The 14,500-nt window shown below is 44.1% G+C and overlaps 1 protein-coding gene across 3 annotated transcripts in view; it reads right to left on the bottom strand.

The window, feature by feature from the left end:
* Nucleotides 1-14,500, bottom strand: part of LOC8041876 (cell division cycle and apoptosis regulator protein 1) — a 65,666-nt gene that overhangs the window by 49,556 nt on the left and 1,610 nt on the right. For 2 of the 3 annotated variants that reach the window (XM_029971688.4, XM_029971690.4), the window contains exons 2-6: nt 9,443-9,496; nt 9,060-9,199; nt 5,692-5,724; nt 4,087-4,137; nt 790-983 (exon numbers count right to left, since the gene is read on the bottom strand). In XM_029971688.4, coding sequence (XP_029827548.2) covers nt 790-983; nt 4,087-4,137; nt 5,692-5,724; nt 9,060-9,199; nt 9,443-9,494 — 470 coding nt within the window. In that variant the 5' untranslated portion in view covers nt 9,495-9,496. The remainder of the gene's footprint in view (nt 1-789; nt 984-4,086; nt 4,138-5,691; nt 5,725-9,059; nt 9,200-9,442; nt 9,497-14,500) is intronic. The other variant, XM_029971689.4, reaches the window with a different exon arrangement.

Below are 14,500 nucleotides of genomic sequence, written 5' to 3'. Positions count from 1 at the left end.
ATGAACCAAACATGGAAGGCAAAACAACAGCGAGTTTTGCACCCAAGTTTTGCAAAAGGTGATACAAAGAATAGTGTATTTAGTAAATATGGCACTTTTGTGAGCTTGAACGAAGTTTATATGTAAACCGCCGCTTGCAAAGACATCTCTCAGCTACAGCCTAAGGTAGGAAGTTATATAAAAAAAAACTTCAACTAGTATTAGTATTTTTTTTCTATTTTAGTTCATATCTAAAACTTAACATAAATTAGTATTCAATAAAGCACTAGTGGAAAATCTATTTTAACTTAAACCAACAACATTTGTTTATTAAGTGATACAGCATGCTAACACACAAGCAACAGACAGAAATGCAAGAATATCACACAAACATATATTATTACCTTAGAAATGGCCAGACGACCACACACGCAACCACAGATGCTGTTGCCACCCAAGAGCAAACTGCATTGCGCAAGCTTTGGAGGCAAAACATTCCGTACGCCTCGCAGGATACATAAGCAATGACCGCTGCATTCACCTTTTATTATTTATTTGTACAACTGTGTTAACTTGAGTTTACCTCCCACAGATGCTGTTGCTACCCAAGAGCAAACTGCATTGCGCAAGCTTTGGAGGCAAAACATTCCGTACGCCTCGCAGGATACATAAGCAATGACCGCTGCATTCACCTTTTATTATTTATTTGTACAACTGTGTTAACTTGAGTTTACCTCAGTTCACCTTAACTTAACTAAGTTCACCCAATGCACATTTGAGTTCAATCGAGTTGTACAATTGTTGCCTCACCTTGTCTGAAAGAAGACGTCCTCGTCCACGAATCCGAAGTTGTCGTGCAGTTTGGTGACAGTGCCCGTGAAGACCCGCTGCTTGGCAGACGGGGCGGGACCCGGTGCAGGTACGCCTGTAGGGGGTGCCCCCAAGATGCGGGCTTGGGTCGGATACGTCAGGTTCGCTGGAGTTGTAGCCAAGCCAAGACCCGCCTGCATGCACGGCCGCACGAAGCACAGGTCACTTCCCACGTGACCTCAGTACACGCGACACCTGGGCTTGCTGCTAAAAGCAGCGTCGTGTTCAAGCACGTGTGAAAGAAAGCACTATCGGGGCTAGAGAGATCAAACACGTTTGAGATCTGAATCAAGTGCCCCTTGACTCATGTGCTAGCTTTGGTGGTGCCTTCTTTCAGGCACTGCTTCTCGCAAGGCTAGGAGCAGTGCCTGAAAGTCTAACTTGACCAAGTTCACGTCTTCAAATTTTTTGTTCGGTCGCTAGACCCGGTGAAGTGCAGACTTGTTCTGTGTTCTTCGAAGAAACATTTTTCAAACGATTGGTTTGAGGGTGCTTGGCTAGGAAACAGGCACCCCCAGCCGCACCAGCTACAACCTGTTGGCTCACTTAATTACAGTGACCTAGAGCGATGCCCCGAAAATCGCTTTGTCACCATGCTGAAACACTTTTTGCCTTGAAGTTGATGAAAAAAACAGCCTTCTTCCATCTCTGGATTACCCTAGTGGACATGTCAGATAAACCAGTTACATTATGTTAAGAAAGCAATTTTACCACTCCAGATTGACTTCACATAAAACTTTACATGGCTTTGTTGGTAACAATAAATGCAGCTAGAGCCCAATGTATTAAAGCAGTAAAACAAAAACTGAAAACTAAAATATTTAAAATCTTAAAAATGCTCATGTAGAGGCCCATTTGTGGTCTCTACTTCTAGCACAGGAGGCAAAGAAGAATTATATGTATGAATCTCGAAGACAAATCTTGCACTGCATCACGGTTTTTACCCTTATATTGTGCTACTCATTTATTTACGTACAGTGAATAACCCTAGAGCAGGTCTCAAAGATGCGGCCCGCGACTGTCTGGGACGCGGACGACAAGTGTCCCATGGCTGCGAGTTCCCGTTCCTATACTTTGAGCGCTGCATGCGCAATAGTGACCTCTTGTCGTCTATTCATTCACTGTACATAAATGAGAGACACAGACAGGTAGAGTTCTGTGTTCCTTCTTCTACTTGTCCCTGTGTTCGTTCGCACTGCTTTATTTATAAGTTTACAATATTCATTTCCACTGGAAACGTAGCTCTGCCCTTATGACGTTTTAAGATATTTGGCACTAATCCGTTATACTTTAAATCGAGGATTGTTTTGTCTTACATACGGTAGAGACAAGTATTTTCTCTTAATTCTGCTATAAAAATCACCAGGAAAGCACAAACTACCGTATGAAAAGATTTTTCTTTCGAGACGTACTGGACTCGCATAATTCCCGACTGAACGGAACGACAGAGTAACGATTCTATGCTTGGTTTTTAGATTGAAAAATTCCAGCGCATTGGCGGGATGGTGCTAGATTAAATCTTGTAATCATGTTAGTATGAAGCCAAAGTAACTGTATGAATAAATGAAAGCTAAAAACGGCACTGGCAAAACAGCTATTAAAAAAAAAAAGCTTCAAGCCTTTCCACTCTGGTGAAAAAGGAAGACCAGCGAAGCTGTACTATGGTGGGAATGAAATAATGGCCGGCCGTAAGTCGGCAAGCTGGAGTGGAAAGGCTTGAAAGATTGCCGCCATTATGAGCGATAGCGGCAACCAGACAACCGGCAAGCCAGTTGTCTGGCTGCCTTTGTCGATCATAGATGGTGGTAGCTGTGTAGAGTTCTGTGTCATCATCTGTCCGCTGACAGACACGATCCTGGGGAAACTAGCCCTTAACAGCAAAAGCAAATAGCATGAGGTTTCTTCTTTAGGAAATTTCCGGGTGCCGCTGAAAGGCTTGGCTGCTTGGCAACGTAAAACACCATCGCTTTTGTTGTTGCTTTTCTGCTGTTGTTTTTTTGCCCTAAAGTATATTACTCCCCCTCTGCCCTATGTCAGCCCTCAACATTTCGGGGGTGGGCTATGTGGCCCCTACACTCAAATGAGTTTGAGGTCCCTGCCCTAGAGCATGTTACATGAAATACTGGCAAACTAGAGAAAGGAATAAATAAGGAAAAAGCCGAAAATGCCCTAAATGCAAATGTAAAAAAAAAAAAAAATCCATCAATTTTGTTTTTAATTAGGAAGGACCATTTTGTTACGGATTGAAAAAAATATATATAGCTGTCATTCACACACCTTTTGTTTTCTTTGAATCATCAGCTTAAAGGGGTATGGAAGCAAAATTTTAGCACCTATTCCTTTGTGTAGACGTGGTTTCCCTTATGACAGCAGTTCAAAAACACCAGTCTTTTGTACGTAAATGCCAGAAAAGCAATTTTAAAATGAATAAAACAATTTCCCATTACCACCTGGTAGTCAAGGGGCCAAGCTTCGTTGGAATGTCTCACATCATGGGCCCATCAGGAGCGGCGCCATGGCACGGCGCGTCCGATGGAGGCGCACGGGAACGAGCGGCGCTTGGCACACCTCTCAGTTCTCGTACACCATACCTCGGGAATTCCCACTTGGCGGGATTGTAACGCGTTGATGATAAAGCTGGCACCCCCTAGCGACGACGATCGTAGTTACGATACCCTTGGCCGTTATGGGCCCGTGACCCTGCGAGCGTGACATCACAGCCAAACATTCCGGGACGCATCGCGCCACATCGATGGCTGATTTTGAAGCACTTGCACGAATCCGTCGGTTGGAACGAAAAATATAGCCATCCGCTAAAAATACAAGCGTGTGATTATCATTTATGGATATCATGGATCATATTTCACCCATTTAATGTTCCGGGGATATTTCGATTCTGTACCCCTTTAATCAACAAACTTACATTTTTTTGCAACAGAAGGTTGCCCCGTCTCGAAACTAAACTAATCATACAATTTTCCCAAAACCACAACACCACAACACTAAGTAAATTCATGATGCTCTACAAGGCAAACCAAGAATACTAGTTAAACAAGTAGTCTATACCTAAACCCATGTCAGTATTGCCATCCCCGCTCACAAACCACACCAAACTGGCCAAGTTACGGGTAAACTCTCAACCCCCGGACGCCACGGGCCCACGCCAGGTCAGATAATGGGACAGATGCTGCCGTGCAGTAACGCCCCAACCAGGAACAAGGAATTCGGGCAGCCTACCGCTCCAACCTGGGCCGAGGTAGCCAAGGAAGCCGGGATGGCAATGCCGGGCTGCGCAAACAAGGAAATGCTGCTTGTCAGCTGGCCGTGATTGATGACTGGGACGGCCAACAAACGGGCTCAGAACACGCGAGCCTTAGTCTGAATCGGGTGGGGACTAACGAAACCTGAACTTAGTTTAGGCCAACTTCCAACTGCAACTGTGTCTAACCTTACAAAGTGCCACATAACCCCGAATCTGGGTGAAGCCTTTAAAGTGACTGCATAAGTCGGCTTGGTAATGCATTGTGCTACGATTTACCACAGAGGTGCCTGAAGATGGTGGAAGCATCACATTGAAATTTGAAAGAATGAACTTACTCGAATAGGAAGTAAAAAAGAATACCTGCTTTCACATGCACAGAACACGGAGGAAGAGAAAAGGACAGGTAGAATCAGCGCTCTATCGTTCTACCTGTCCGTTTCTCTTCCTCCATGTTCTGTGCGCTGTTTTATCATGTTGAAGTACCAACTAGCTCAAATTACTACTTTAAATACTCACTTTTCTTTACCTATGACATCCGTCTGCTAACCGCACACCCTCTGACTGATGCAACAACTGACAGATGGCGCCAGTGCGGCTTATAACAGCTTGGCAGCCTCCCCATTTCACCAAAAGCAGGCAACCTTTTTTGATCATAAACGGTGCGTGCTTTTTCGCTACTATAAAGGTCAGTGTACGAGTCCTTTTTCGTTCCCAAAATAAGACACATCAATTGAACACAAAAAAAAAAAAAAAAAGGTAATTTGTCAAGTAATTTCAGCTACATGTCGTCTGTTTTTGGTGCAACAGGACTCCCTAACTGCTGGGATTGCTGCCGCGACCTGTTAGTTCTTGTGCCAGTCAGAGAGTGCACAATAAGCAAACCGGCACCACAAATTTAAAAAAAAAATGGTTATTATTTTTTTTTTTTTTAACTTTACTTGGATTTGGGGGCACGCAGTAAGTGAAGCTTCATCGGGTTCAGTGCTAAAGCAATGCACAGGATGGTTTGTAATGGACATGTCCACTTTGGACAGCTTAACTAATGCACAGAACCCTTTCCCTTTCTTATAAAGGGGGGGTTCGGGATATTATGTTTATGACCGGACTGTCTTGCTGTGTGTTATTAATATTGGCATTTTAATATGACCAGTGAGAGCAGTACGAACGGGTTTCCTGTTAAAACTGGAAATCGACGCTGAATGAGAATGTGTGTGTACATCACCTGAAAAAGCTGTTTGCAATGGTTTATAAACCACAAGACAATCTCGTATCACAGCAGACTAAACTCCACCCTCCAAACCATCTCACACTACACACTTAAAACATCTAGCTTTTCTTATGAAATAAAAAAAAGCAGCGACTATTGCGTAACTTATAAATCGGTACAAGAGATACAAACATTTTGTTTGTTCCTAAATGCACCACACCCTTGGTTGGTGGTCAAATCATGGTTGACACAGCAAAGCAGCATTTACAGCACTGTCAAGTTTCTACTTGTTGCTTTTCCAATTAAAAAAAAAAAAAAAAATTAAGCTACAAACAAAACTTTTCACCCCACTCCAGTGTCAATCAAACCTTACCTGCGACAGGACTGTTGTGGCCTGCAGGGCATTCTGCAAAGTCATTGAACACTATCAGTGAACGAACAGCTGCTCACACGTAACTCAACTGCACCCAAAAATAAAGTGTGAAGAATTTCTGAATATTGTAAATTTTAATCTCTCCTGGGTGGATGCTACACACATAAGAACTGACACAAAACATCTTGAGATATAATCCTGTAGATTCAGAATTTACACATATGAGGACAACCTGCCAGCATGCAACTTACTAAAGAAAAAATACAAACCAATCCAGCTGTTTACACTAGGCGGCACGACTACAGTGCCAGACTCTCCCCTAGTGGTACAAGCTCGTCGGAGTGTCAGCGATCTGACACGTTGTGCCCCTTGCATGACAAAACATGGTGCTGTGAAGGCAACACTTTGAAGATAACATGCAATCCCCCCCTCGTTTTTCTGCTTCGTCAGAAGTGATGTGCAACATTTCTTCAAGAAAAAAAACAGTGGCTTAGCTCGGCTACGTCAGGATATACGTAGCGTAAGCTTAGGTTCAGCTGGTTATTCTGAGCTTTCCTATAATTGTCAGGATTAGCTTGATTATCATGCTTACTGCTGCTTCAATGACACACACACACGGTATACCCATTATGTGACTACTTCGGGATCCGATGAGTTAAGCTGTGCGCCGTGTTGTTACGTATCAAGCAACCAAGCTGCCGCCCAGAACAACCGGACAGCGCGAGCCATGATCTCGAGCAAGTGCATGCGCACGGTGCGTGCATCAGGGACTGACACGTGTGACGTCGCTGCTCCTCGCGCGTGCGCAGCACAACTCTCCAGGAGCCACGCGAAACTGCTAAACCTCGGCCAATGTAGCTTACGCCACAAAAGTTGTTCACCCCAATAGACTGGGCCTTGTAAATTCATGTAGTCCTTCTATTGTTTCATTTAGGATCTTTGCTTACCTCCATCAAAGACTGTACAGTTAAAGCGTCATTAAAGAGGTTGATCACTTAACCACTGCTGTTTCCAGTGGTGCGATTGGCCAGAGTCATTTTGGAGCACCTTTTGGAGCAGCCGAGACTTCATTTTGGAGCAGCAAAAAGTACTTTTGGAGCATGTGCACACTTAATTTTTATTCATACCACTGAGGATAATATATGTCTAAGGGGCACTGACACCCCAAAGGTCGTATTTTTTTTTATTGTCTAAAACGATGCAAGCTGCAGTCATAGCCACACAAAAAAATACCTCATGGCAAAATAAAATTTTTCCATGCGCGCACTCGCCTTTTTATTTTTGGCGCCCTTCTCTCCCGCTCCTCACCTCCTCGCTTGTTTTGATTTGTGAAGTCAAATATTGTAAAATTTAGAAGCATTGTAGGAGACATTTCTATAATATTTAATAATGGCAATCATAAAACATGTTTTTTAATGCAATTGTGAACTCACTACAGCCCTTCTTTTTGAAATACCAAAAATCAGAGTCTGGTGTGATGTCGACTCCTGGATTTTTATCCTCCCTCGGAAAACATGGCGGCGCTCGACGCATATAGCAGAGGATGATCGGTGAGTCGGGGAATCGGACGAAGTGCTCTTGTTTAGGTGCCCGACGCCCTCTCAAACTTCGAAAAGGAAATCGTCAAACAGTCAAAACAGCTAGGTTTGGTGTCTGTGTATCGTATTTTCGGTTGTAACTAAGCCGGGGTAGCCTCTCATGCAGAACCTGCGAGATGTCAAGCGTCGTCTGCTCGCAGCGATACCGGGCGGCACAGCACGCACGGAGGAAACCGGTTTTTCCCATTACGCCGGCGCCCTTCTTTCCCACTCCCCACCTCCTCGCTTCCGGTCGCAGTGGCAACGGCGGTTCGGAGCAGGGGCGTGAAAAAAAGTTGACTCGCAGGGCAGATCAATATTTGACGTTACTGCGCTGGCGCGGATCGCGCGGGAACTTCAAATTCAACATTTGGAAACTGTTTCTTTTACTTCACAAATACTGAATTCCCAAGTTTCGAATTTTGAGGGTAATGTCTGGGCTTCGTTTTTAATTGTTTCGGATAATAAAAAAAAAAAAATTATTTTGACGTGTCAGCGCCTCTTTAAGACTCTTGTGTTGGCCTGTTTAACAAAAAGACATACCTACTTCACCTTGCCACTTCTGTGCAACCTTTTGTTAGTATCAGCCGCACGGCAGGTTTGATTCCCACAAACACGAAAATACCTGTTTAATTGCACACAGAAACACTATACATGCATGGCAACAAGATACTGGTTGATAAAATAACTTTCTCTTTCTCCACCTCTATATTTCTTCTTCCACCCCCAGTCCAGTTTCGATTTTGAGCAGCCATTTTTTTTTTTTTCCTTTATTAAAAATATATGTGATTGTAGAAAAATATTGATTGGGTTGTCTTTTGACACCATAATGGATCACCTGGCAAAAAATTAAAAACATTTTTTGAGGGGTGCCAGTGTCCTTTTAAAAACAATCCAGCCAAACTGGTTAAGCTTACTCCCAAGCCTCCCTTACTGCTTCTTCTAATGTAGTTTTAATTCATTTTATCGACTGTACCTCCAATATGTAAAAACTATATAAAGGTGTAACTAAACAAGATAGTTCAAATTAAGAATGAACCTACGGACCAGCGCATATAAATTTACTTGCAAGTACCCTTGCAAAAAGATATCACCTAAACATTGCAGTTTATCATAAATACTAGCAGCAGTTTTATTCAGAAATTTTTTTACTAAAAAGTAGTTGTTACATTAGCACTGCCCAAATTCTTTTTTATTGTTATTTACATACTCGGTGTTTGCACGTTTAACATATCCCGCTTAGGGGAAGTGCTTTCCTCTTAGCACGCGGGCACGCTGTGGCGGAGCAAAGATAAGCAAAATCACGATGCTTACTTTGTGGTTGTTTCATTGCAGTACATAAGAGAGCGGGTGAGAAGCGCACTCAACAAGGCTAACTTACCCACCAGGGCAGATTGCGAACATGACTTGATATTGCGGAAATTCAGAGTACTGTCAGTGTTTGACAGAGAGATCAAATAAAATAATATGTTATTGGCAGCGATAATCGAAAGTTCTGAAAATTTGCTCGAGCCTACCATAATGATCCGGACATGTTGGGGAGGCCTCAGCTATTATATTTCCAGTATTCAGTGAAACTAAGTTTTGGCACAATGTTGGCACAGATTCTTCACAATTTGGCTAAATGCCGTAGGATGTAGGAGGGTAAGCCCTTTGGCACAGCTTGCCACAAATGGTGCAGCAATCACATCGCTGAATTTTTAATACCAGCAATGACTTTTGGCAATACACTGCGAGGGAAAGAAGAGGAAGAGGGGGCAGCCAACGAAGGGTAAGGAGTCGTCAGCTCACCTGGGTGAGTCCAAGGGCAGCCAAGTTGGTGTTGAAAGTCTGGCTCTGTTGCTGCTGAACCGCCGTCTGCGGCTGGCTGAGAGCCGACGCCAGAGTGGCCCCGGCTTGAGCCAACATCGCGCTGCCCGCCAGGGGGAGATCTGGGCACCAGAAAAGAGTGCATACAACTTGTGTCACTAGTGATACCTGCTTGAAACTTGAAGGCAAGGTGGCACAAGCTACCGCCCAAAACAAGCGGTGCAGCAGTTGTCCGCTTGTCCGTAAATTTATTGCGGCAAAAAAAGGCACTGTTTTTACATAGCTCCTGTTGCTTCAGACGCTATGAGCATGCATCACACCCACGAACTGTCTGTGATCTCAACAGTTGAGGCAGAATGACTCACCTGCCGCTCTCATCCATGGGGGATTTTTTCCAGCGGTGCCGAACTGAGACATGCCTGCAAAAAAAGGGTGCTGGTCACTGCTATGCCCCAAGGTTGTGCATGCCTGAATGAAGTGAAGATGCTAACAAATACAGGCTTCACAACCTTGTTGCCAGTACCTCCTGTGGCAAGAAAACAAAAGTGAAACATACAAAGGTGGTCAGAGAATAAATTAGGATGCCACATATATAAGTAAGAGAATAACAAGATAGAATCACAAGTAAATTATCAATAGAAAGTGGCCAGTGTGGTAGGAAAACCCCGAGTAACCTGTGTTGAGTACACAAAGGATCTTTCAAGAAGTGCTGGCCAAGATTTTCATGATAAAACTACCTATGCATCGCACGAAAAAGAGGCTAATGATGAATTGGTCTCTGCCGAAGGGTCCATGGAGGAGGTGCATTGCATGCAAGATAATTAACTGGATAATTATTTTTTAGTCATTGCCTTTTTTAAGGAGTAAAGACAATGATATAGCTTCAATTAGAAGCTTGTGAGACACCATACAAAACTAGAAGTACCTTAACTTTAGAAAGGCATAAAGCAGGGGCAGCATTTTATGGCACGCAATAAAGACCATTGTCAGCACACTTTGCTTCACCATTAGCGCGAGCAAAGGAAAAGCTACAAGAATGAACACAACGCATGAGCAGGCCTGCACCTGCTCAATGCTTTGCGTGAAACAAAAGAGCCATTTGAGATAACATGGTGGCGTGCGTAAAATGAAAAAATTGTTTTAGTCAACATGTTTGGGATGACAACTGCCTACCCGCATTTGCGCATAAATCCCCATCCATTTACTAAAAATATGCTGCTTTAAAAAAAAAAAAGAAATTCAGATCAAGGCATCTTAAAATTAGACAGCCAGAAAGTACAAGTTCCTTGATGAGTGACAAGATGCCTTCAAGAACTTAAATGGGTACTCCGGTGTTTTCTTCATGGTCCCCAATTTGACTGAAAATTGGCTAACCACACCAAGATTGCTGAATCAGTAATGTAAATATTGGGCCAAAACAATTTTTGCTTCCAAAGTAGTTAAATTTACAATTTTGGTTCTCTATCTGTCCTTAAAACTGAAAGTTTATACTGGCAACAATGAAAAAGTGAAGCCGGTGGAAGGCAGGGGTCCACTCTTTGGACTGTAGAATTTGTTCCCAAATGACTGCAAGCAGTTTCATGATGTCAAAATCAATGCTTTGGAAGCTCGCTTCAGCTCCCTCCTGTGCAACTGCACGAAACAAATGCTCGGCATAGCCGATGTTTTAGGCTATGTGCTTGACCTATAAACCTATCGCCACTGACGTCATGGCATGGAAAAGCGTGGATATTTTTGAATGTTGGTTTTGGCATCATTTTTATTTGCTGATTTCACGAAACCTATTCCGAATTTCGAGATACTAAACATCATGCCCGAAAAGATAAAAGCTGAGGATTCTGAAAACTTAGTTTTTTAGGGTAGCTAAAAAATTTGCCGGAGTACCCCATTAAAGGGATACTACAACAAAATTTCAGCGCTCATTTTTTGGACTATATGTGTTCAAAGGAGCAGTATCACATCGAACATACCAATATCTTGTTAAAAAAGTCTCGAAAAGGAATTTTAAAACGAATTAAACGATTAGCAAAGAGCACCTGGCAGGTGTCGCTAACGCCTCGCTTGTAATGCTAGTTTAGGAACCTTGACAACTAGTGATGGAGGTTGTCTCGCCTCCGTCCACGACGAAAGAAGAGGGGAAGGAGGAACTCTCCTCTTCCCGAGAATGCCTTTTGTGTGTCGTAGAAGTCGCTATTGTCCCCTTACAAGATTATAGAAGATTAACCCGTCACTCAAAATTCGTAGAAAAGCAGCCGCTTCGGTGGTTGGAACGACTAGGCCATCCTCTCGACGTCCGCCTCGTCGTAGCTTTGCTCGTCCTGAGACGACCTACGTCACAATTGCGTTGGATGTCACGTGGTCTCCGCTGGGCTTTCTCCGAGCACTTGCCAGAGTAGGCCGTTTATAACGAAAAATACAGCCACCAGGCTCAAAATACAAATGTGCGATTATCATTTACGAATATTGTGGATCATATTCAACCTATTTTTGAACAAGACGGGAATATTTCAAATTTCGATGAAGTATTCCTTAAAGGCTGCTGCCATGAGTACAGCGTTCCCAGTCGAACAGTGCTAAACTTTTTGCTCAGGTATATTGATTTAGGCAATGTTACCAAGGTAAAGGAGATTTATGTAAGAATAAATTTACTTCCACCGGAAATGGAGCACAAAGTGCGCCTCCTGGACGTAGAGTGGACAGACGTCCTGGTTTAAAGCGCGAAACACATGTACACGAAACCGTCCGATCCGACGTGCGGACTACCAGAATGACCTTGGGGGAGAGGGTTTTCGTAGCATCGGAGAGCGTGGAAAACCCTCGCCTCCGACCGTCGTATTGCGCGGTCGGACGTCGGATCGGACGGTTTCGTCGTACATGTGTTTCGCGCTTAATGCTAAAGCATATCCCATAGAGCAAAGCTGGCAGCGTCTGTAACTGCAAAAAAAAAAAACGCAAAAGAAATGCCCCTTTTTCCATTGGCTGAGTAAAACGGCTCCTAAATAGCCACTGCCAGCCACTTCACGAGAGCGCGCGCTCGGCCGCCGCTTTCGTGTTAGGCATTGCTGGAGGGGAGGGGAGGGAGGGGGGGGGGGGGTGGCTCGGCAACCTCGGCAGTAGCAAAACGTGGTCGTCCACACCAGTACACCATAGACAAACTAAGGAAGCGGAAGAAATACATTCATGCTTTCGAATTCACGGAAGAATGACATTCAATGCTTTGTATTTACAACTCATAAGAAGTGCTTATTTGTCCTCAGAATTTTTTTTGAGTGGGACAGTCCCGTTTTAGAGGGTCATGTCTACCGTCTCGTCATTTTGTTTCAATAAAGCCAAATGTCCCGTTTTCATCGCAACTTGCTTGCAAAATCAGTACCAGGCAAGTGGAAGAAAATAAACTCGTGACAGTGTATTAGAATAAACATAGTATAGTATAATTTTTAGCTGTTTCTGCGACTCCACTTGCCAATATGTTTCGTTCGCACAGACCAGTATGGGGAACTTTTCTATATTACTACATTTGGCATGCTTAGGTATTTTGCAAAATGGGTAAGAAAGGTGGTTCTGTACTCACAAGGTAGAATAATAAAGCAGAGCTTTAATTAATCTGTCTCGCTTTGCCTCCCCCTCTTTCCCCCGCCCCCCCCTTCCCCTTGATGTCCTGTTTTCAACACTGAGAAGGAGGGTCACTCTATCAAGATGAGTGTCTCTGACAAAAATCCGCCTGGCCTGAGATTCAATCTTGGGACCTCTCCAAGACTAGCAGAGCACTCTACCAGCTGAGCTAACCAGGAACTGGCAGTCAGTAGAGCAAACTAATATTAGCAGTTGTAACCAGTCTTGATAGCAGCCACCAGTTGCTTAAAGGGCTTGCGTTGCACTCCATTTCAAGCGGAAGTCAATTCATTTTTTGCGTAAATTTGCTGCAAACACACACCCAGTTAATGTGTCAGAACAAAAACTCTGTGTCTTGGATCTATACCCTGGTTAGACATAATGGTTTTTGGGGAAAGTCCCCAAGGTTGAGAATTATGTGCAAATAAATTGACTTCCACCTGAAATGAAGTGCAGCTCATGCCCTTTAGGCGACTGGTAGTCACTGAAAAATCTGCCTTGTTTGGGATTCAATTTTGGGACCCCTCCAAGACTAGCGGAGCACACTACCAACCGAGCTAACCAGAAGCCAATGTCTGATCTCACCCTTGCAGTGGCTACAATAAAGACTGGTGGCAACTGTTAACATCCATTTGCTCTACTGACAGCTAGCTCCCGACTAGCTCAGTCGGTAGAGCACTCCGCTAGTCTTGGAGAGGTACCAGGATCGAATCCCAGACCAGGCGGATTTTTTTCAGCAGCCCCCAGTCACTTAAGACGGGCTAATTTAGTGCTCTTCAACAGCGTGCACTTTGCCTTTAGTGTCATTTGTGTAGTGTGCCACACGGCTTCTTCTTGAAAGAACACACTCAGCTTCAAGCGAGTTTGCTTCTTCATCTTTATCTTTGCTTGTGATGATCGATAAGAATCATCCAATAGACCATAGGTGATAAGCACAGTGCCAGCTAGTGGGGTGCCGAAGAAGATGCTCGGTCTCATTAGTTGGCTTCGGCGCTGGCAAAGGCCAGGGCGCGAAAGCGTAGTTCTGAAGAACCCTTCGATCGCACAAACACTCCTGCAGAGAAAGTGCTTTCGAAAACCAGGTGCCTGTGCCCGTGACTTTGCCGGCACTCAAAGCCAAATTTCGAGCTATAGAGGCTTTGCAGAATGTCGGGCAACACTGTACTCCCTATGGTGGCTAGACTGAGCACATCCCCACGTGGACGCCATTAGAAAGAAAGCTCGTCTGCTTTGCGAGCTGCTCATGCAGTTTCGACACTGAATAAATATGCCTACCCACTGCTGCATTCCACTCTGTAAGCAGTATAGGTACACGAACGAGTCCGGACGAAAGGTATGTATGCGTCACGTTGTTTGCGTCTTTAGTCGTGCGATTTATTTGGACAAACTTTTAAGCTGCGTCGCTCGGTTACTTTCTTGGTACTTCAATTTCTTTCCCTTTTATTTTGTAAAGAACGTACTCTGTGGGACGAGGCTATTAGTGTGTCGCTACAAGACAGGCCGTTCAGCTCGCCGATCACGCAGCTAGTGCTTTTGCCGGAGTTTGTCCTTGTGAACAGAAATTTTCGCGAGTCGCTGTGTTGCTTTTGTTACGATCAAAATTTAACGCGTTGGCACGAGACGTTTGTGTCGGGCACCGCACACAGAGCGTGATGACCTGACAATTTCAATGCGTTTGTTGTGTCTTTCCGCGTGATCCTGTTTTCCAGCGATGTCAACATTGCACCGCTCCATTCCGTGGACGATCTTCCCGAATAAAAATCGCGAATGCGCTGCTCACTGAGTAACGGCAAGGTTATTCTCCCAACCGG

Source organism: Ixodes scapularis, unplaced genomic scaffold (assembly GCF_016920785.2).
Source record: "Ixodes scapularis isolate PalLabHiFi unplaced genomic scaffold, ASM1692078v2 PGA_scaffold3__209_contigs__length_174095766, whole genome shotgun sequence".
Lineage (NCBI taxonomy): Eukaryota > Metazoa > Arthropoda > Arachnida > Ixodida > Ixodidae > Ixodes > Ixodes scapularis.
The sequence above is the reverse complement of the archived record's forward strand: the minus strand, read 5'-3'. Positions and strand labels throughout refer to the sequence as shown.